Source organism: Narcine bancroftii, chromosome 8 (assembly GCF_036971445.1).
Source record: "Narcine bancroftii isolate sNarBan1 chromosome 8, sNarBan1.hap1, whole genome shotgun sequence".
Classification (NCBI taxonomy): domain Eukaryota; kingdom Metazoa; phylum Chordata; class Chondrichthyes; order Torpediniformes; family Narcinidae; genus Narcine; species Narcine bancroftii.
The window spans coordinates 51914125-51937554 of NC_091476.1; the positions used below are offsets into that span (position 1 = coordinate 51914125).

Consider the following 23430-nt stretch of genomic DNA (forward strand, 5'->3'; position numbering starts at 1 on the left):
TGCCAGCCAGAATTACTGAAATGATCCAAGGCCTGGAGAACTCTTCTTTGCAATCAGCTAATATGGAAGTGAAGTGGTGAACGGTGCACAGCTAGCTATTCTGCTGCCCCTACCTTTGAGTCATAGGCAGACTGCTGTATCACCTCTGGTGCCATCCAGAAGGGAGTGCCAACGAATGTGTCCCGTTTGATCTGGGTGTCCGTCAGCTGCCCTGCCACTCCAAAGTCTGCTAGCTTTACGTCACCTTGCTCTGATAACAGGACATTGGCGGCTGGAGAAAAAAAAGATAAGGAGTTGAGAAATCCTTCACCCTCCAGAACGAAACCTCAGCCCTGCCGGGTGGGCAGCATACCTTTAATATCCCTGTGGATCTTTTTCTCCGAGTGTAGGTAGTCCAGACCCTTGAGGATTTCTTTCAACATGGTTGCAATTTGGAACTCATCGAAGGGCCCAGCCTGGAGCTGAAAGAAACATTTTCAGTACAAACTGCTGGCACAGATAGTAAACCACCAAGATGTCAGCAATCGGTTACAGGACCTTGAGAAAGGTTCACTTTTTTTTGTAAAATGCTCCTCCAAACTGCTCATGAAAAGCTGCATAACAAGAGGCGTAATCAGCTGTGGTTTGTGGAGAGCTGAACAGATAAAGATCTCATGCACATAGCGCATAGTGTCTTGTCCACTGCAATAGCGTGGATTTCACAGTGGCCTCCCATTTCCATTTTTCATCTCACACCCTTGCCCATGTGTCTGTCCAAGGTCTCGTGTACTGGCAGACTGAGACCAATTGTAAATTGGAGGAACAACATCTCGTCTTCCGACTGGGCACCTTCCAACTGGATGACATTAACATCAACTTCTCTGGCTTTTGTTAAATCGCACCCCCTTGCTTCCCCTGTCCTCTCCATTCCCTGTCTCCTACCTGGTCCCTTATCACATCCAGTGAACACCTTTTGTTGGTCTGGTTTCCTCTCCCATTGTTTGAATTCAGAGACTTTCTGATACATCCGGCTTCTGCCTTTTCTGATTTGTCCTGGAAGAAGGGCTCAGGCCCAAAACGTCGGAAATACCATACATCTTTAGGCCTCATCATAGACGGCCTCTGCATGTAGGCTGGCTAAAAGCCGAATGAAAGGTATTTCTTATCTTTTCATGCAGGCCCAGAAAAGGCTGCTCCGATATCCCCTTTCAGCCTGAAGGCAGCTGGGGCGTTGATGCAGAGTTCAGAAGACGTGGCTACTGGTGCCATGACGCCTTACATACGCACTGAGCAATGGCTGACTTTGTTACCCATAATCCCCCACGCAGCTGGAACTGCTCTCCATTTCCCAGAATGGTTCTAGCTGCGAGAGGGATTTTGAGTAGGATAGGCAGCCATAGATCTGCCACATATTGAGCCGTTGGCGCCAACAAGTGGCCCTGAAGGTCAAAGCAGTCTGGTGAGGTGCCGGAGGCTGGAGCAGCTGGCAGGGCTATCACGACCCACCCTGGTCACCCCCGACAGCCAGGCCCCTGCTGCCCTGACAGCCTCTGCTAGCCGCCCCTGCCCCTGAGGGGGTCATGGAAGGAGAGGGGCGGTGATAAAAGTGAGATGGGTTGCGGGCTGACTGCGCTACCACGACATCATCAGCTTGCCCCTAACCAGCTGCTTGCAGTGGCAGTACATTCATGATGAGTGGCGGAGCGCTCCGCTCCACCACTGACACTACCTCGGAGAGGGACTGGAGTCAGCACCTTGGAACCGGCCAGGGAGCAATCATGAAGGTAAGTTTTCCGACGTGAGGGCAGAAGATCTCCACCTTTACATTTGGATTTTTTTTGTTTAACGAAAGGGCCTTTTGTCTCCTATAGATGCTGAAAAGACTGGCTGAGTTGCTCTAGTATTTTGGTGATTTTACTACAATCACAGCACCTGCAGCCTATCACTTAACTGAGAAAAGATGCCTTCCCCTGCAGAAAGTACTCAGACTTTCATGCCACCTCTCACACTTCACAGGATGGTGAATAAAATGGGAGAATAAAATGGGATTAGCGTCAATGGATCCTTGATAATCTGCCTGGAACTGATGGTCACAAGCAGTGGTTTTCAAACTACCCCCAAACTCACATTCCATGTTAAGTAATCCCTAGGCCATCGGTGCTCTGTGATCAGTAAGGGACTGCTTAAGATGGGATGTGAATGGGAAGGGAAGGTTTAGAGTCACTGCTCTAGACCAAATTGTTACTGAAATATTTTGCTTGAGAAAAATTGTCATTGGCTCATTTCCTTTGGAGATATGAATCCGTGCACATAACAAATCAATTAGGGACAATTAAAACAGTGGTTTTCAAACTTTTTCTTTCTATCCACCTTAAGCAATCCCTTATTATGGCATAGGGAGTACTTAAGGTGCTAGGTAAGTGGAAAGAAAAAGGTTGCAAGCCACTGGTTTAGAGGATATAGGCCAAATGCAGGACGATAGGTACAGCCCAGAATGCTGCCTTGGTCAGCACGGAGGCTGAAACCCCTATTCCTTGCCATTATGACTGAATAAATTTGCAACCTGAATTCACTTCTCTTGTACTGGGGCCTTTGTGTGTTATCCCCTCCAAACTAATTTGTAAACTCCAAGATCTGCACCTCAATATTTGTGTACTTGGATCCTGGATTTCCTCACCTCAAACCCAATCAGTGTAGATTGGCAAGAACACCTCTTGCACAATCTCTCTCAGCACAGGAGTACCACAGGGCTGTGCATTTATCGCCCTGCTCTACTTGCTTTTCACCCACAACTCAGTTTGACAATGATGGTACCACCATAGTGGGTTGTATAAAAAGGGGCGATGAGTCAGCAAACAGGAGAACTTGGCTGAACAACCTCTCACTCAATGTCACCAAACCCAAGGAGCTGATTATGGACGTCAGGAAGGGAAAACCAGAGATCAGAGGTGCAGAGAGAGAGCAAATTTAAATTCCTGGGAGTCACCATCTTGGAGGACCTTTCCTGGACTCCACAGACTGTTGCACATGAAGAAAGCATGTCAACGCCTCTACTTCCTCTGGAATTTGTGGAAGTTCATTACGACATCGGAAACCTTGGCAAATTTCTACAGATGTATGGTGGAAAGTGTGCTGTACGGCTGCAACACGGCCTGGTTTGGGTGTGGGGTATCAATACCTCGGAGTGGAAAGCCCTGCAAAAGGTCGTGGACGCAGCCCAATACATCACAGGCAAAACTCTCCCCTCCACTGAGAAACTCTACACGGAACATTGCCGTTGGAGAGAGGCAGCAATCATCAAGGATCCACACCACCTGGCTCTTGGTGTTCTCTCACTGATGCCATCAGGAAAGAGGCATCGGTGCCACAAGACTCGGACCACCAGGTTCATGAACAGCTGCTACCTCTCCACCCTCAGACTCCTCAACAACAAACTCAATCAGAGACTCATTTAAAGACATTGCACATTTTTCACTGAATTTTTTTATCTATATAGCAGTCAATTTGTTTACATTTCTTTCTTTTGTGTACGTATGTTTTCTTGAGTACAGTTTTTTGCACTACTGATAAGTAGAAATTCTGAATAAAAAGAATCTCAGGGCTGTATGTAATGTCATGTATGTACTCTGACAATAAATGTGAACTTTCAACATCAAGTCTTGAGTTTGTGGGTGGGACATCCCCCAGGGTGATCGCCAGCTTGCTGCTCAGAAAGGCTGAGCAATTAGATCTGGATAGCAGGAGCTCAGTGAAACACTGGGAATCATAAGCACATCACAGAGGGAAGTTCCCCTTCTGAACAGGGGTAACAGGACCAGCCATGATCATGCAGTGTGGTGCATCAGACTCTTGGGTCTTGGACCTATTGTGTGTGGCGGAAACCTGGCCTCCCTGCCTGTCGGGAATGTGTGTATTGCTGGTGGTCATGGATCCACCCTGTCTGAAACTTATTCGGAGATCACATCACCTGTCAATCAAGGTTGAACTCTGGCCTCCCATTACTGCACACCCTGCCATTGGCTACTTTAAATCACGTAGGGTCGTTAACGGCTAGAAGCACAGATTAACACTGTATGTAACACTAATGTATAGCACATTCTTGCTCTCTGTCTTGTGGACCGAGCCCTGGACATCCTTGGAAGTGTTGCGGGTAAGGTGTGCAGTACACTGAAGTTAAGCCGTAGTATTACGATAGATCAATATTTGCAGAAAGCCACATCCCTGTTGGTCAGGGAAGTGTGTGTGTGTGTGTGTGTGTGTGTGTGTGTGTGTGTGTGTGTGTGTGTGTGTGTGTGTGTGTGTGTGTGTGTGTGTGTGTGTGTGTGTGTGTGTAAAAGAGTCCTTGTTTGTAGTGCATGTACTCAAATGTGTAAGTGTGGGTTCACTATGGTCAGAGTCCAACCTATGTCAGAGGTGAATGTTTATATCTCCGTTTTAATGAAATAGTGATCGAGTACTGTTCAAAGTTCTCTCCTGTTTATCTCCCATGTTAATTAAAGTTACGTGTGACTGTAACACTTAGGTCCAGTCTCATCTCTCTGCAAACCCACCGAACCTGATACTCTTCCCAACATGACAGGACCCTAACTCCTCTCTGTTCCCACAATGGTCATCGAGTTGTACAGCACAGAATCAGGCCCACAGGTTAAACAGGGAGTCCGCAGATGCTGGAACCACACGCACCAGTGCTGGAGGAACTCAGGTGGTCGGGCTGCATCCAAGGAAAGCAGGAAGTCAACATTTCGGGCCTGAGCTCTTCATCACCCTTGATGAAAGCTCCTCCAGCACTTTTCTGCGTTGTTACAGAAACGGGACCTCTGGCCTACCTCGTCCATTCACGTGGAGCTGGGAACAGTCACCGTGGCCACCGAGACTGCCTCTAATGACAATACCGTGATGTCCAATGACACGGAGGACTGCTTGTGCCATATTCCCATCTGCCTGTCCATGACTGAGTGGATCCTGGACTGGCAAGAAGTCATTGGGGATTAATCTGATTTTCCCATTATATTAAAATGTTGGAAACACAGATTGACCATGGTCAGGAATCACCTTTGCCTTCATTAAGAATTTTAAAAACTCAAAATGGCGTTGGAGGATTTTTACATTGCTGTGACGTCTGGATAGCGCACCTAATTGAGCTTCTCACTGTCTCTCAATGCATGTGACAATAAACTAAACCGAGCTTTAATGAGGCAGAGGTGATGGATAGATTTCACTTACCAGATCCAATGCAGAACCACCACCCAAGTATTCCATTATGATCCATAACTTTGTCCCCTGTGAAAGAAGAAGTAAACAAAGGTTGAGCGAGCTAGATCTTTTCTTCCTGGGGAGACAGTGACAGGTTAATAAAAGGGGTATAAGATAATGAGAGGCTCATACAGGGTGAGCAGCCAACACTTTCTTCCCAGGACAGCAATAGCCAATACCAGAAGACATCTGCTTAAAGTGAATGGGGGAAAGTTCAGGGAAGGGGTCAGTGCTAAGTCCTCCCCCCCAAAACAAAGAGTGGTGGGAGCCCTAGAATGTATTGCTGGGGTGGTGATGGAGGCTGCTACTATTGGGATGTAAGAAATATAGCGTGAGGGAGGGAAGGGTTGGATTGATGTGGTAGGTATATACAGGTCAGCACAACATTGTTGGCTGAAGGGCCTGTTATGTGCTGTAATTTCTATGTTCTATAAGTAGTCCTCGAATTAGAATCTATGCGACTTCCGGCCTTCTGTATGTACAACCTAAAAAAATGTTTAAAAAGAAAAAATATATGTAAATATAAAAATCACTCTTTTGGGGTGAAAGGAGGGGAGAGAGTGGGAAATAGCACCTATGGCAGGGGTAGCCAACCGCGCACGAGAGCGGGCCTTGGTGGCCACCATGTTGCATTTGACAGACAATAAAATGGATATAGTGAATTTCTGACTAATGTCCATTTGGAGATACGACTGGTTGGTCAGAACGGAACACGGTCATAAGTTGAGGACTTCCTGTACAAGGGTCTGCTTGGAGTAATCTCAATGGATGGGGCTCCAAGACCAATGGTGGGATCCTTATAATGGTGTAAATGCTCCATTTTTCCCATCTCCCTGACTCCCAAGATTCTGAGGCAACTGGGCAGTCTTTGAATCTTGTCTCTGGACGTGGACCTTGGAGCTTTGCTCCTTTCCTCGAACTGGGGGAGATGGTATGTGGCCCCCATCCTCAAAGTACCTTAGACACATTCTTGTAACTGGAGATACGCTGGCTTCAGCCACAGAGCACACAATGGAGTGGGTTAACACCTCCCTTCAGTACCAAGTGAGACCACATTTATGGTGAGGTCAAGTGAACTTTCAGATAAAAATAAAGAAGCTCACCACAACTATTGGAAGAGGGATTTGGAAGCAATACTAGCACACCCTTTCTGCACTATCCCCAAAAGAATTGACTAACCCCTGCATCTTTTTTCAGTGCATTCCCAAACATGGCTGTCTATCAGGAATGCCATTTTGAATAAATGACCCCTCACCACATCTCAGCCATAGAATGGAGTTCCACATAGAGTCAGGGCCTTTAGCCCACTGAGTCCCAGCTGACCCATCCCATAGTATCTCCATCCCCTGCAACATTTCCATCATCTCCTCCCAGATTCTACCACTCAGGAGCATATCAGGAGTGGTTTACAGCGACCAATTAATCTCCAGATTGGCACGACTTTGGAATGTGGGGAAAGCAGGATCATCCGGGGGTATCCCAAAGTGAGAGTGTGACTGGAGGTCAGGATCAAACCAGGGTTTCTGGTCTTGTGAGGCAAAGGCTTTACCCACTACACCATGCTGCCCCCTTTGGGCGTTTAATCCAAAAAGGTGACCTCTTCTGCGACAGTGATCTATGTCCCAGACTATTCAACCAGAGGAGCATCTTTCCCATATTCCCCCTCACTCTCTTCTTCATGGGTTTCGACTAGGCTGCGGGCTGTTGCAAATATCCTCGCTACCTGTAAGACGTGGGCCCACATACAGCCAATTACTACCACCTGAGGCAAGCTTTAACAAGAAGGTCACCAGTCCCCAGTGAAATTTGAGAACTTTGACATCAGTTTGAAATTTCAATTTTACAATTCCCTTCAAATTTCCCCAGTGGAGGATCAATCGGGGTTAGAAAGTTTCTCATGTTGGTTAATGAGTCACTACCACCCTCAGGTTTCTAGTCTCAGATACGTAAAACAAAAAAAGAGAACATAAGTGTAATTAGCCTGTTGCAATGAGGGAGGGGGAGGGAGGGGTGGGCGAGAGAGCGAGTGGGGGGGAGCGAGTGGGGGGGAGCGAGTGGGGGGGAGCGAGTGGGGGGGAGCGAGTGGGGGGGAGCGAGTGGGGGGGAGCGAGTGGGGGGGAGCGAGTGGGGGGGAGCGAGTGGGGGGGAGCGAGTGGGGGGGAGCGAGTGGGGGGGAGCGAGTGGGGGGGAGCGAGTGGGGGGGAGCGAGTGGGGGGGAGCGAGTGGGGGGGAGCGAGTGGGGGGGGGGAGCGAGTGGGGGGGAGGGAGCGAGTGGGGGGGAGGGAGCGAGTGGGGGGGAGGGAGCGAGTGGGGGGGAGCGAGTGGGGGGGAGCGAGTGGGGGGGAGCGAGTGGGGGGGAGCGAGTGGGGGGGAGCGAGTGGGGGGGAGCGAGTGGGGGGGAGCGAGTGGGGGGGAGCGAGTGGGGGGGAGCGAGTGGGGGGGAGCGAGTGGGGGGGAGCGAGTGGGGGGGAGCGAGTGGGGGGGAGCGAGTGGGGGGGAGCGAGTGGGGGGGAGCGAGTGGGGGGGAGCGAGTGGGGGGGAGCGAGTGGGGGGGAGCGAGTGGGGGGGAGCGAGTGGGGGGGAGCGAGTGGGGGGGAGCGAGTGGGGGGGAGCGAGTGGGGGGGAGCGAGTGGGGGGGAGCGAGTGGGGGGAGCGAGTGGGGGGAGCGAGTGGGGGGAGCGAGTGGGGGGAGCGAGTGGGGGGGAGCGAGTGGGGGGGAGCGAGTGGGGGGGGAGCGAGTGGGGGGGGAGCGAGTGGGGGGGGAGCGAGTGGGGGGGAGCGAGTGGGGGGGAGCGAGTGGGGGGGAGCGAGTGGGGGGGAGCGAGTGGGGGGGAGCGAGTGGGGGGGAGCGAGTGGGGGGGAGCGAGTGGGGGGGAGCGAGTGGGGGGGAGCGAGTGGGGGGGAGCGAGTGGGGGGGAGCGAGTGGGGGGGAGCGAGTGGGGGGAGGGAGTGGGGGGAGGGAGTGGGGGGAGGGAGTGGGGGGGAGAGAGTGGGGGGGAGAGAGTGGGGGGGAGAGAGTGGGGGGGAGAGAGTGGGGGGGAGAGAGTGGGGGGGAGAGAGTGGGGGGGAGAGAGTGGGGGGGAGAGAGTGGGGGGGAGAGAGTGGGGGGGAGAGAGTGGGGGGGAGAGAGTGGGGGGGAGAGAGTGGGGGGGAGAGAGTGGGGGGGAGAGAGTGGGGGGGAGAGAGTGGGGGGGAGAGAGTGGGGGGGAGAGAGTGGGGGGGAGAGAGTGGGGGGAGAGAGTGGGGGGAGAGAGTGGGGGGAGAGAGTGGGGGGAGAGAGTGGGGGGAGAGAGTGGGGGGAGAGAGTGGGGGGAGAGAGTGGGGGGAGAGAGTGGGGGGAGAGAGTGGGGGGAGAGAGTGGGGGGAGAGAGTGGGGGGAGAGAGTGGGGGGAGAGAGTGGGGGGAGAGAGTGGGGGGAGAGAGTGGGGGGGAGAGAGTGGGGGGGAGAGAGTGGGGGGGAGAGAGTGGGGGGGAGAGAGTGGGGGGGAGAGAGTGGGGGGGAGAGAGTGGGGGGGAGAGAGTGGGGGGGGAGAGAGTGGGGGGGGAGAGAGTGGGGGGGAGAGAGTGGGGGGGGAGAGTGGGGGGGGAGAGTGGGGGGGGGGAGAGTGGGGGGGGGGAGAGTGGGGGGGAGAGTGGGTGGGGAGAGTGGGGGGGGAGAGAGTGGGGGGGAGAGAGTGGGGGGGGAGAGAGTGGGGGGGGAGAGAGTGGGGGGGGAGAGAGTGGGGGGGGAGAGAGTGGGGGGGGAGAGAGTGGGGGGGGAGAGAGTGTGGGGGAGAGAGTGTGGGGGGAGAGAGTGGGGGGGGAGAGAGTGGGGGGGGAGAGAGTGGGGGCGGAGAGAGTGGGGGCGGAGAGAGTGGGGGCGGAGAGAGTGGGGGCGGAGAGAGTGGGGGGAGAGAGTGGGGGGAGAGAGTGGGGGGAGAGAGTGGGGGGGAGAGAGTGGGGTGGGGAGAGTGGGGTGGGGGAGAGTGGGGGGGAGAGAGTGGGGGGGAGAGAGTGGGGGGGAGAGAGTGGGGGGGAGAGAGTGGGGGTGGAGAGAGTGGGGGGGGAGAGAGTGGGGGGGGAGAGAGTGGGGGGGAGAGAGAGTGGGGGGGAGAGAGTGGGGGGGAGAGAGAGTGGGGGGGAGAGAGTGGGGGGGAGAGAGTGGGGGGGAGAGAGTGGGGGGGGAGAGAGTGGGGGGGGAGAGAGTGGGGGGGGAGAGAGTGGGGGGGGAGAGAGTGGGGGGGGAGAGAGTGGGGGGGGAGAGAGTGGGGGGGGGAGAGAGTGGGGGGGGGAGAGAGTGGGGGGGGGAGAGAGTGGGGGGGGGAGAGAGTGGGGGGGAGAGAGTGGGGGGAGAGAGTGGGGGGAGAGAGTGGGGGGGAGAGAGTGGGGGGGAGAGAGTGGGGGGGAGAGAGTGAGGGGGAAGAGGAACGGGGAGAAGGAGGTAAGGGGGAAGGTAGGGGGAGAGGGAGAGAAAGGAATATAATCTCTAGTGTGTGCATGAGTGAGAGGGCGTGAGTGACTTAGACAGGGAAATGAATAATCAGGCAAAGATTGATGAACTCAGACAACACGCAAGTGCCTGAAACAACATGAAATTTCCATGATCCTACCAAATGTGTGGTGGAGATGTCAATGAACAAGAGTTCCTCGGCTGCACCACGAGTTTACAGCTGGCCACTAGGAGGTGCTCAAAGACAACAATCCACCATTGAGCACTTTTGAGACAAGAATGAGCTGAAGGAATCGTGCACCATCTTTCTGGCATTTCTCTCTGTCATGTTTTTATATCGTGAATCAAGCTGCTACCTCTGCTTTCTTTCCCCCTCAGTGTTTTCCAGGAGACCATTCCTGCCTGCCTCGAAAGCCTTAAGCCTCACGCTGCCTCTTTTCCCAATTGCTGGACAGCAGCTCTGCTGCTTCCTGTGAATACTTTCTCCCCAGTCGCTGGTTCTCTCCTGAACCTCCTCTGGTCCTCTGGAAACATGGCAGGTTTTGCCATTCCAACTGGGATTCCTCACCTCACATTTAATACCTTTCCTCACCCAGTCGCATTCCAAAAATTATCAGACCAAAATCGCCCATGATATACTCGTGGAGGTTTTTCCAGTATTTAACGAGACACAAAATTCAGTCAATATACCCAACAGCTTGCAAGTCTCACTTAAAATTTACTGCAGGCCTTTCTGCATCAGCTGTCATCTCCCACTTAAACCTTTACAATTGTGCCTGAAGATGTTTCAGGCATGGTTGTAGACCAACCCTGGGTGAAGACTACTGCACATTTGTCATTGATCTGAGTAACTATACCTCACTTATTTGGTTGTCAGCTGATTTCATATGTACACAGACACAGTTTTCCTTCTTTCTTACGGAGATGAAGATGGCCATCTATTCCACTGGGTACAAGATGGACCCCAGTAGAACAATCACATCTGCCCCATTCTTTATTTCCTCACAACTCTGGATCACCTGGAAAACAACAGACGGCTGTTCTTCATCAACTACACCTTGGCCTTCAACACCATTACTCCCTCAGAGCTGGTCAAGAAACTACAAACTCTAGGCCTCTGTACCCCCCTCTGCAACTGGATCCTTGACTTTATCATTGGAAAACAACAGTCAGTACGAATTGTAAACTACGTCTCTTCCTTGCTGATTATCAACACAGGCACACCCCAAGGATGTGTGCTTAGCCTACTGCTCTACTCAGCATACACCCATGACTGTGGGCCAGGCACAATTTCAATGACATCTACAAATTGACGACACCACAGTTGTCAAATAAATTCACAAACGGCAATGAAGAAACGTACAGGAGGGAGATAGATCAGTTCATTGAATGGTGTAACCACAACAACCTTGAGCTCAACATTATTAAAACCAAGGAGATGATTGTGGACTTCAGGAGGAAGTCAGGGGAACATAACCCAGTTCTCATCGAGGGCTCAGTAATGGAGAGGGTCACGAACTTCAAATTCCTGGGTTTCAACATCTCTGAGGATCTCTCCTGAGCCTCCATGTTGACGCAATCACAAAGAAGACTAGCCAATGGCTTTAATTTATGAGGTGTCTGAGGAGGTTCGGTATATCACTGAAGACTCTCAAACTTCTACAGGTGTACTGTGAGGAGCATTCTGGCTGGTTGCATCACTGCCTGGTATGGAGGCGCCAAATCTCAGGACAAGAATAAACTTCAGAGGGTTGCTAACTCGGCCTGCGGCATCAGACACCAGACTTCACTCCATTGAGGACATCTACATGAGACAATGTCTTTGAAAAGCAGCTTCTAACCTCAAAGACCCCCACCACCCGGGCCATCCCCTCTTAACTCTGCTTTCTTCTTTTCTTTTTTCTTTGGCTTGGCTTTGCGGACGAAGATTTATGGAGGAGTATGTCCACGTCTGCAGCAGGCTTGTTGGTGACTGACAAGTCACAAGTCCGATGCGGTTGCAAGGGAAAATTGGTTGGTTGGGGATGGGTGTTGGGTTTTTCCTCCTTTGTCTTTTGTCATTGAGGTGGGCTCTGCAGTCTTCTTCAAAGGAGGTTGCTGCCCGCCGAACTGTGAGGCGCCAAGATGCACGGTTGGAGGCGATATCAGCCCACTGGCGGTGGTTAATGTGGCAGGCACCAAGATATTTCTTTAAGCAGTCCTTGTACCTCTTCTTTGATGCACCTCTGTCTCGGTGGCCAGTGGAGAGCTCGCCATAGAACACGATCTTGGGAAGGCGATGGTCCTCCATTCTGAAGACGTGACCCACCCAGCGCAGTTGGATCTTCAGCAGCATGGATTTGATGCTTGCGGACTCTGCCAGCTCGAGTACTTCGATGTTGGTGATGAAGTCATTCCAATGAATGTTGAGGATGGAGCGGAGACAGCGCTGATGGAAGAGTTCTAGGAGCCGTAGGTGATGCGGTAGAAGACCCATGATTCGGAGCCGAACAGGAGCGTGGGTATGATAACGGCTCTGTACACGCTGATCTTTGTCTGTTTCTTCAGATGGTTGTTTTTCCAGACTCTTTTGTGTAGTCTTCCAAAGGCGCTATTTGCCTTGGCGAGTCTGTTGTCTATCTCTTTGTCGATCCTTGCATTAGATGAAATGGTGCAGCCGAGGTAGGTCAACTGGTTGACCGTTTTGAGTTCTGTGTGCCCAATGGAGATGTGGGGGGGCTGGTAGTCATGGTCACTCTGCTACCATCGAGGAAAAGGTATAGGAACCTAAAGACGAGCATTCAACGGCACAAGGACAGTTTTTTCTCCGCCGCCATCAGATTCCTGAATAATCAATGAACCAAAGACACTGGCTTACTTTGCGTGCACTATTTTTTTTATTTATAGTAATGTCGTAAGATGGTTATAATAAGAATGTTTTCACTTTGATGCTGCCTCAAAACACCGAATTTCATGAATTGTTCATGACAATAAATTCTGATTCTGACATGTTCTCTCTCACTTACTTTCTATACTTTTATTCCATTTATTTAATACAAGGGACTATTAACATGGGATGTGGATGGAACCCAAGGCTCCCAGAGGAATCCCACGGAGTCATGTGGAGAAAGGTAAAAAGGTGTTTGCCAAACTTGTCTCCATCAGTCAGGGAATTCAGTACAGGACTTGAGATGTCCAGTTAAAGCTGCACCAGATGTTGGTGAGACTTCCCTTGGAAGTATTGCACACTTTTGGTCACTTGCCTGTAGGAAAGATGTATTTACACTGAAAAGGGTGGAGAAAAAATTCACAGGATGTTACTGAGACTGAGACCTTTCTGCCTGAGGCATGGAAACTCAGGGAAAATCATGAGTTAAGTGGCCACGGTCTTTTTCCTTGGGTAGTTGTGTCTAAAATTTGACGGCTTAGATTTAAGGATAGAGGGAAAGGTTTAAAAGGGACCTGGGAGCAGGTTTTCTACACAGAGGGTGGTGGGTAAGTAGAATGATCTGCCAGACAAAGTGGTGAAAGTGAATATAATTACAACCCTCTTGACAAGTACATGGTAAAACACAAAAACCTGCAGACGCTGCGATTGAAGGAAAAATACACCAAAATGCTGGAGGAACTCAGTCTGTCTTTCCGCGTCCACGGGAGGCAAAGATATATGGCTGATGTTTTGGGCCTGAGCCCTTCTTCAAGGAAAAAGCAAAATGAGGTACATGGACAGAGGGATATTGGGCAAACACAGGCAAATAGGGGAGGCACCTTGCTTGGCAAGGACAGGCTGGGGTGAAGGGCGTGTTTCCATGCTACATTACTCTGCAACTTTACGGGGAGGCTTGTGTTACAGCATTTTCACAGAACTCAGGAAAGAGCTCCCACACATTGCCCCATACCAAGGGCAAACTGATGAAATTCCATCCACTTTCCCTGTATCATTGCCTCATCACGACAAGAAAAAAAAGGGAACCCGTGACAAGAGCAGAAAATGTCTTAGCAAACTCAATGCTGTATCCATCCTCACCCAAATCTGTGCTGGAGAGAGCCTCACCTCACCATCCATCTGATCTCTGCTCCTCATGGTATTGCAAACCTCAATATAAAGTCATCCCTCAGACTCCGTGGCTCCATGGAATACTGTGTCCAATACAGATAGATCCTGACTTACGACGTTCTGAAGTTATGATGATCAGAATTCGTTTTGATCTACCTGTATCGAGGTTTGGCGGACCCAATGCTGCTTTTTAAATTAAGGTGATTTGGAATGCATGAGTAGAGACAGAGACAGACAAAGACAGAGAGAGAGAGAGAGAGATTGAAGAGGGAGAGAGTGCGATGGCGATCTGCACACACATTCCAAATGACAACGTAGATTGCGAGGTGACGCCGCTGACCCTAGTTACCCAACGCCACCTCGGGCTCCCAGCAGTTGCAGGGAATGTCGGCCTCCTGGCAGGGAGAAGCGAGGGTTCTACCTTTACAGGTAGACCCCGGCTCACGATAATTTCACCTTATGATGCGAGTCCTGGAACAGAACCCCATCGGAAATTGGGATCTACCTGCCGATCTGATCAATCACATTCTGCTGATCATTCCTCAAAGCCCTGTAACCATTTCCCAAAATGTGTACAATCCCGTTTTGAAAAAGGACAACAAAACCAGGTTTCCTGATATAACATATTGTGGATGGACAGGAAGTCGTGAGGCTGCAGAGGGTGTGAGAGCACTAGAGACGAGCCCACAGGCACTCAGTGTCTCTCTTTCGCTTCTTCTTTCTCTTATTGCTGGGGATGCTGGGTGAGGCTAGTGACACCTCTTTGCATGCTTTTATAGCAGGCAAAAATTGATGAACTTTATCCATTTTTACATGACAATGAAGGCATCGTGAATATTGTTGATTGTCGTTGGCTGTGTAAAACAATCCAGAATCCTTCACTACCAAATCCCAGAGAACAGAAGCTATTCAGTACCATAAGCTGCCTCTGCCTTTCAGTAGGCCATTTCATGTCAGGCCTCTGCCTGGAGGCCAGCTACAAGAGTGGATCGAAAACTTAAAACTTATCTTTCAGCCCTAAAAGACTGCTCCAGCAATGCATTCAATACGAGAGGTGCCTCTTAGCGCCCTCCGGATCCGATGGAGACTGGTGCTGTAGTGTCACTCATCATAAATACGTGGCAGAACAATGGCTGCCTTCCCTACCCATAATCCCCACACAGCTGGAACTGCTCTGTGGTTCCCAGAACAGTTACAGCTACGTGGGGGGATTATGGTTAGGGAAGATGGCCATTGCTCTGCCACATTTTAAGCCTCACAATGCAGCCCCGAAGGCGCCCCGCTGGCTCCCAATGGCCCTCCGCTTCCCCGACAGCTCCCACCCACCACCCCTGCCTTGAAGGGATCATGGAGGGAGAGAGGTGAGTGGGAAGATGGGTCGTGGGCTGACAGCGTCATCAGCCTGTCCCTAACCAGCCGCTTGCAGCAGCTGTATATTCAGGTCAGGTGCTGAAGTGCAGTGCTCCACCGATTAACCTTTCCCGAGAAGAGTTGGAATCAAAGCCTCGGAGCCGGCTACGGCGCATTCAGAGAGGCACGTCTTTAGGCGTAAGGGCCTTTACAGACGTGTGTTTGCCCTGCATGAAAGTGCCGAGTGAGACCCTGACTGATCCAATCTTTATCCACATCACTTCCCTTTAGTTGAAATTTGCTGATAATCCACAAAAGCAATATCCTGGATTCTACCAACAGTGGAACAATTTGTCCTCATTTACTGTGCTCGATCCCAACATTAGTTTGAGCAGATGAGTAGATTAAAAACTTACCCCAAAATTTACCCCAACTCTCCCTTTCCGTACCCCTGTCCTCTTCCAGCTCCACTCCTTGCCTTTAATTCTGAGAGCCACCCTTCCCCCTTAACTTCTTTTTTTTCTCTCTTCTACCCTCCCACCAATAATTACCTATGGCCTCTTACCTGTTAGCCTGTTCTCCACCCCTTCCCCTTCTTGCCCGCCTCTCTGCCCCTCACCCTACCTTTTCATTTAGACGCCTGCCTGTTGCTCATACCTTGACAAAGAGCTCAGGCCCAAAAACATTGGTTGCTCTTTACTTCCTACAGATCCTGTGTAAAGGTAAAGGTTCCATTATTGTCTCGTAATATGACATTTAGAATGTAACAAGCATGAAATTCTTTAAGTTTTGTCAGACAGAGTCGCCACTTTGTCCAGCGCCCCTCTACAGCACCTGGTGTTCCTGGACGGTATCCCCTCCAAGTCCTAAGCCTGCTTAACTTCCGAAATCAGACAATCTCGGGAGTATTCAGGTGACCTACTGAGTTTCTCTAGTACTTTAGTGTATTGTATCGGTTTGAGCAATTGGGTGGAATTTCCTTTCACCTTATCTCTTGTTACCTTAAAGTAATACGCAAGTTGGTGAACTGCTGCCACATGGGAACATTATGCCATGCTGATAACTGAAAGGATGGTGACAAATGGCAGGAGTGTTTTAATACTCCTGTATACAAGGTGTCCAGAGTAGAGAGAGGAGATTAAAAGTGGGGTGGCAAAACTGATGAGAGGAGATATTAAGTGCTGGAGAGAGAGCATGTGCTTTGTGTTTTATCTCTCTGTACAATCCCATTGAAAAATCAAAGACAGAATGCATTTATTACAATTAAGCAAGGGAATGGAAAAGCTTATTGGAGTGTCCTGTGGATCACAGAGAAATTAAGAGTTAGTACAAATCATCCAGTGGTATCAGGGAACTTTGATTTGTTCAGTGGCAACCAGAGTAACATGAGGGAGAATTTCAAAAAGAGAACTTTTTTGACAAGGAGGCTTTCAGACCAGTTGAATTGGTTTGTTGTGGTGTGACAATGAAGCAAAATTAAAGAGTGTAGGGGTGGGTGTCAAACTCAAATTCACGGAGGGCCAAAATTAAAAACTTGGACTAAGTCGAGGGCCGAACTAAATATTTATTGAAAATTTTCAACAACATCTGCATGTTTTCTCTTCTTTCAACATATGTAATATTAAACTTTTTCTTATTAAAATAAATGTTTAATAATAGTTTTGGATAAACTCTTTCCAGAAGCATTAACAAATGAGAAATAAAATATTCAATAAATAATATTTCTCTATAGAGGATTTGTCAAATGTTGCTAGTCTGCTGTCGAATAGTAAAATCTGAGGGCTATTGAGAATGTGGGAGAATAACATGATTCCTGAAACAATCAAATGGGTGACTGATTGTGGGCATGAACTCTAGCAGGGTTATTTGCCATGCCCTTTTTCCATTGGTACAGATATCCTTTGATTTACACACTTTTCAAGTTTTTTGCCTAATGAGCTTGTATCCAGGTGCAGGACCATTTTTAACCAGGAATATATTTATCACTGTGACATGAAACTATTGGAAGATCATTTTATCCTGAGATTAAAGTTCATAATACTTACTCAGGACTGTGTGCGGGAGGGCGGGGTTTGTGGGCGATCGGGTTGGACAACGACAGTGCGGGGGCATCGGCTCTCGCTGCAGGGCGGCATCTTGGCGGATCAGCGGTCCCGTCACCGTGAGTCGCGGGTCGGCCTGCGGCAGGGAGGGGGAGTGGGCAACGGTCCTGGCGAGGTCAGGCCCCCCCTGATTTTTTGCCGGACCCCCCTTGACTTGCTGAGTTTCTCCCGGACCCCCTTTGACCTGCTGAGTTTCTGCCGGACCCCCCTTGACCTGCTGAGTTTCTCCCAGACCCCCCTTGACCTGCTGAGTTTCTCCTGGACCCCCCTTGACCTGCTGAGTTTCTCCCAGATCCCTCTTTGACCTGCTGAGTTTCTCCCGGACCCCTCTTGACCTGCTGAGTTTCTCTCGGACCCCCCTTGACCAGCTGAGTTTCTCCCGGACCCCCTTTTCTTTCCGTGCCGGTGTCCCAGGACCTTTCCAGGGCAGTCTCCGCGCTCAGGACCGCGCTGGGATCCCGGTCAGCGGTGGAGGAGCAGGTGAGCGCGGCTAATCCCGATCCAGCCCACGCCATTCCCGAGATTGGCGGGGGGTTCCACCCTAACTGCCCGACCAGCCTCGCTCTCCACGTGTACTCCGGGCACCCGCCGCTGGTCCGGTGGAAAGGCGCAGGGCGGCCGGCGCCCCCATCGCCCGGCGGGGAGCCCCAATCTTCCCTCCGGCGTCCCGACTCCATCTGCAGCTCCAAGAAATGCTGTGCCACTGGGGTTCCGGGCGCTGGGAAGCGGCCTTGGCTTCCCCTGACACCGGCCAGGCCGCACTGCGGTGGGTGGTGGGCGGGGGGACACGACAGCGTGTTTATAAAACCACCCACCACTACTTTTCAAGGACCAGGATTTTTTTTTCTCTCTCTCACCCTGGGACACAGCGGTTACTGTGCATGCGCTATACTGGCGCGGCGGCCAGCGGGCCACCTCTAATACATTTTGGATATGATCTTGCGGGCCAAATATAATTACATCGCGGGCCAAATTTGGCCTGCGGGCCAGAGTTTGACATGTGTGGTGTAGGGTATAGTATTACAGACTAGCGCAGGGTCCAAGGAAAAGCATTATTTATAACAATGGAAGGGCATAATTATTTTTAAACAAATGGGAGATCCATTAAGAGGCTGGTAACAACACGAATGAAACTGTAACTTGAATCTGGAGATTTGTGTTTTCCACCTCACATATATTCCATCCAACAGAAGGAGAAAACGATTGTGTGACTGGGCTGCACCAGGTCATTGGCAGCCAGAAGTATATACGGAATAGATGGAGGGAAGGGTTTGTTTGTGTGATGGTCTCAACCTTGTTTTGAACTATCATTAGTTTCTTGTTGTCTCGGGTAGATCAGTTCCCGTACCTAGTTGCGATTCATCTAGAGAGGATAGTTTCCATGGTACATTTGTAAAAGCTGGTAAGAGACCTCGGGAACATGTCAAATTTCCTCAGGCACGAAGGGGGCATTGATGGATTTATTTCAGCTCCAGCAGTCCATGTACAATCGTGGTCACTAAATGAACTAAGTGACAATGGATCATTTTAGCTTGAGGGACAGACGAGGTCTAGCATCCGAGGTTGGCTGGCAGTACAGAACAACAGCTGAGGTGTGCGTTTTGACCAATCTCACAGTTGAAGGAAAGCAAAGGACAACTAACGACAGAGCTTAGACTGGTGAAGGCGGCAGAGAACGTGATGAATTCAACTGGTCAGTGGAAGAAAACATCCATCAGGTAAATATTCTGAACTGATAGAGGATGTGGAAAAGGAAGTAAAATGAAAATAGAGTGCAAATACAGAAACGATTGTCAACATCAAAGTGAAACCAAAAGCCTTCTAGATGTGGAAGTTGTGAGCAATAAGCTGGTAATGGACAGCACTGGTAAGACAGAAGTGGATCTCTGCAGAGGGGCCAAACATAGATTTTTAAAAAACTACACAAGCACTCATCATTCCCCGGAAGGTGGGAAGGTGGAGGCTTAGGTTGGAATCTGTTGAGGATTAACTACTAGATCTGCTTAATGTCGCCTGTTGCTGATAGGGTTTGCACATCGAAGGACGCTGGGGTGAGAGGAGGGGGGATGGGCAAAGTGAAGAAGGGTTTAATCACAACCTTCATTCCCTCCCAGACCTAGGTCTGAGCCAGAAGACTGGAAACTGGCACCTGGAACAGACGCAAGGAGTTTCAGAACAGGCAGGCCAGTCAACCTCAACTGGGGGTAGGCTCTGAGCAATAGTGATCAGGAAGTAAACGTGGATAGGCTTTTTCAATTAAGAGTGGGGGAGATTCAAACTAGAGGGCATGGTTTAAGATTGAAGGGGAAAAATTATAAGGGGAACATGAGGGGAAATTTCTTTACGCAAAGGGTGGTAGGGATGTGGAATGAGCTTCTGGCAGACGTGGTTGAGGCGGGATCATTGGTTACATTTAAGGAAAGACTGGATAGTTACATGGAGAGGAGAGGACTGGAGGGGTATGGACTGGGTGCTGGTCAATGGGACTAGGAGGGTGGGGATTTGTTACGGCATGGACTAGTAGGGCCGAACTGGCCTGTTCTGTGCTGTAAGTGGTTATATGGTTATATGTTGAGTTGACCAGTGAACAAAAATGTATTTGACCCTAGCATTTACAGACTTCCTGTTTAACTCAACTAGCCAAAGATTTTTTTTTGCATAAGCTAATACAGTACATTAATACTTGTCTTCGTGAACCAGCTCCGTTTCATGACATTCTGTCATCACCGGTCAGAGCCCTGACTTCAGTTGTCCCTTCCCTTGTGGAAGGCTTCCCTTTGCAGGTCAGCCATCATTCTGCTTTGCCTGAGAGGGAAACAAAAGACTGCAGATAGTGGATTCGTTAGCGAGCAACAAAAAAAATTACTGGAGGGTCAGTCAGTACCCATGGAGAGAAATGGTCAGTTGACGTTTTGGGTCAGGACCCTTTATCAAGACTGATATCAAATCTTGGTGAAAGGTTCAGAGTTGAAACGATGACTGACCAATTCTACTTGTCTGACCTGCTGAGTTCATCTCCAGCAATTCTTCATTCTACTTTCTTGCCGAGTTCAGGTCCTTCTCTGTTAACTTTCTTGTCTGTTAGTTCTATGCCTGCTAATGTGTGAACAAAGACAGCACAAGAGATGTTGTCTGTCTAGATCAGGGCTGGCCAAACTTGTGTAATAAGCTAGAACCACATATGATAAACTTCAGATGCACGAGAGCTGCAATCACGCCATCGCAAGCCACGTCCGCCAACACTACCATTGTGAGCACCGGCTCGTACAATTCCTGTAAAGCGCCGCATGAGGCTCACCAGCCGCGGTTTGGTCACCCCTGGTCTAGATTGTCATGAGGTGAATGAGAGCAAAACCCACAAAAGACAAAATTGCCTACTGGGCAATCAAATGGTCAATGGAGGGAGGGACAGCACAGGTTACACCCCCTGCCTTCACAGTTCAAGGTGATGAGATATGTGGGTGGGTGATGGGTAAAAGGAACTTGGCAGTGAGGGAGGAGAGGAGGATAATGGCTTGGAAATGGAGGATGAAGGAGGGGGGGGGAAGGAGACAGAAAAGGAGTACCCACATCCTCACCTTGTGATCTGCTCCCACTCACTCCAGTCCTCTGTTCACCTTTTCCATCCCGTTGCTTCCCCTCCCTGTCTGTCCCGATGCAGGATCTCGACGCGAAACATCAACTGTACCTTTTCCTCCATAGGTAGTGCCTTTCCAGCTGAGATCTTCCAGCAGTTGATCTTTTATCGCTGGAGCATCTCGGAATTAAAATTGATCTCAAGTCATTTCGAAGGGCAAACCATGGAGGGGGGTTGGAAAGACTATTTTCTTCCTCCCACCAGATCTGTATCACAGCAGCTTGATCTGGAGACAACAGTTGATTAGTGAGGACGACAATTGGTCAGAGAGGTGGGAAAGCATGTGGGCTCAATGGTTGGATGCCACGTGGAATGAGAATCCAGCACTGGGTTGAGACATTGGGAGAGGGATAAAATGTGGAGATTTCACTTCCAAAGCAAATTCCCCACCACACCAAGTTTTTGAAGGTCCCAGTCTTATTCAAAGGTGGTGAAGGTGGCTCTTGACAAACTTGTCTTCATTAGAGAGGCATGGAGTGCAGGAGGGAGATGTTTTCCCTTGGGGGGAAAACCTCTCATCAGTTATAGGGGCATGCAGCAGAGATAAAGACCCTTCTGCCCACTATATTCATGCTGATCATCAACTACCTATCTGTACAAAGCCCATTTACAGGCATTTGTTCAGAAGCCCTTCATTTCCTGGTGATTTGTGTGCTTGTCTCCACAGTTTTTACATGTTGTGTGTTTCTTCTTCCATTACCCCATTGGGCAGCAAGCTCTGGTTTCCAATCACCGCATGGGTAAAAAAGAATTCTTCCTCATTTTCTCTATAAAGTTCTTTCACTCTACCCTGAACTTCACCTCTCTAGTTTTATAACTCCGCTGTGGAGGGGAAAACAATGTCTTCCTGACTGGTGTACACCTCTAGCCATGGCTCCCCCTTGGCCCACGATCCCCCTCGGCCCTAAATCCCCTCATGAGGAAAACAGTCCCAAACTACCAGGTCTCTCCTCAAGTGAAACACTCCATCTCAGGCAACACCTTGATGACTCTCCTCTGCACTATCTCCAGTGCAATCATATCCTCCCTGTAGCATGGTGATAGGTCTGCACACTCTACTGAGCCATTGCCTAACCAGCCTTGTTTCAAAACCTGCCTGCTGTTATATTCTATGCCACACCTAATGAAGACTAGTGTCCTGAACGCCATCTTCGTGTCACTTTCAGAGATTTAGAGAAGCCTCTGCTCTTCAATACTCCCTCAGGACTTTTCATTCATTGTGCATGACCTATCCTTATCGTACTCCCAAAGCACATTAGCTTAGAGTTACCAGGATTAAATTTCATCTGCTATTGCTCTTCCTATTTTATTATTAGATCAATATCTTCCTGTAACCTTAGACTACCATTCTTGCTATTGATGACACCACCAACCAAACTTGGGGTCATCTGCAAACTTTCACATCATACCTCCTGCTTTCATCTACAATTGGTGAATAAATGTGACAGTCAGCAAGGGTCCTAGCACCAATCCCTGTGATCCACCACTGGTCACAGGCTCCCAATGACACCAGCAACCTTCCTCCATCACCTCCATCCTTTCACCAAACCAATTGTGGGTCCAATTTGCCAAAGCTTTCAATCAATGGGCTGCCTTCCATGGGTGACCTTGTCAGAAGCCTCACTATTCCTCGTGGATAGTGCAGTTGAGGTAATCCTCATCAACATAACTAGAACCGATGTACAAAGAGGACAATACAGAAATAAGTCTTTCGATCCAGAATATCTGTGCCAAGTACCATGCTAAATTTTAAAAATTCAATCAAATTGGTCAGACAAAGCCATGCTGATGACCATTGATTCATCCTCATCTTTCCAAATGCAGATTATTTATGTTTTTCGGGTACTTTTTTCCCCAATAGCTTCCCTTCTGCTGACTTCAAACTCACAGACCTGTCATTACCTGGCTTATCCCCGCTCTCCTTGAATAAAGGAACTACATTTGCTGTCCTCAACACATCTGCAATCTCATCCAAGGCTAATAAAGATCCAAAAATCTATGCTAAAGGCCCAGCAACTTCCTCCTGTCTTCCATTGCAGATAGGAATACATCTCAATGGACCCTGGGGATTTATTCACCTTGAAGCCAAGACTCCCTCCTTTTTGATGCAAATATGCTATAGAAGATGAATGTCTTCCTTCAGAAGATTGAGAATCTTTGGAATTCTCCTGCAGATCGAGTTGTACAAGTGGAGTCTCTCAAGTGCAGTCGGGACCAAAGGTGGATAGATTTTTGGACTGTGGGGAAGTCAAAAATTCTATGGGCGATGCTGGACTACGGAGGTGAGAACAACTACCTGATTAAAAGGTTGGAATGGCTGTTCTTCTTTCACGAAAAATAAACATAGCAAAATCAGAAGGGTTCTGCTACAACGACACTAACAGGTTATCGCTGACATTCATATAGCCATGTAAAGACCACAATGGATGGCAATGACAAGAAAGATCTATTAGTACCAAGCAAGGGCAGCGTGAAAGCACTGCTATGGGGTTCATCCAGGAGCCTGGTAACCACAGAGTAGAAGCTGTTGGTGCCTGCTTTCACGCTCTTAGCCTTCTCTGCAGAAGGGCAAGGGAGAGGAGAAGGTGTCTAGGGTCTCACAGTGTGTTGGCTACTCTTCTCGTGCAGCAGGAGTCATAGTTGG

At 49.6% G+C, this 23430-nt stretch overlaps 1 protein-coding gene across 5 annotated transcripts in view; it reads right to left on the minus strand.

The window, feature by feature from the left end:
* The window catches only part of stk26 (serine/threonine protein kinase 26), a 104857-nt gene that overhangs the window by 20852 nt on the left and 60575 nt on the right, over nucleotides 1-23430 (minus strand). For 3 of the 5 annotated variants that reach the window (XM_069893711.1, XM_069893715.1, XM_069893712.1), the window contains exons 3-5: nucleotides 5203-5259; nucleotides 353-461; nucleotides 114-271 (exon numbers count right to left, since the gene is read on the minus strand). In XM_069893711.1, coding sequence (XP_069749812.1) covers nucleotides 114-271; nucleotides 353-461; nucleotides 5203-5259 — 324 coding nt within the window. Of the gene's footprint in view, nucleotides 1-113; nucleotides 272-352; nucleotides 462-5202; nucleotides 5260-19824; nucleotides 19947-20837; nucleotides 20954-23430 lie in introns of those variants that run through there. The other 2 variants (XM_069893714.1, XM_069893713.1) reach the window with 2 other exon arrangements.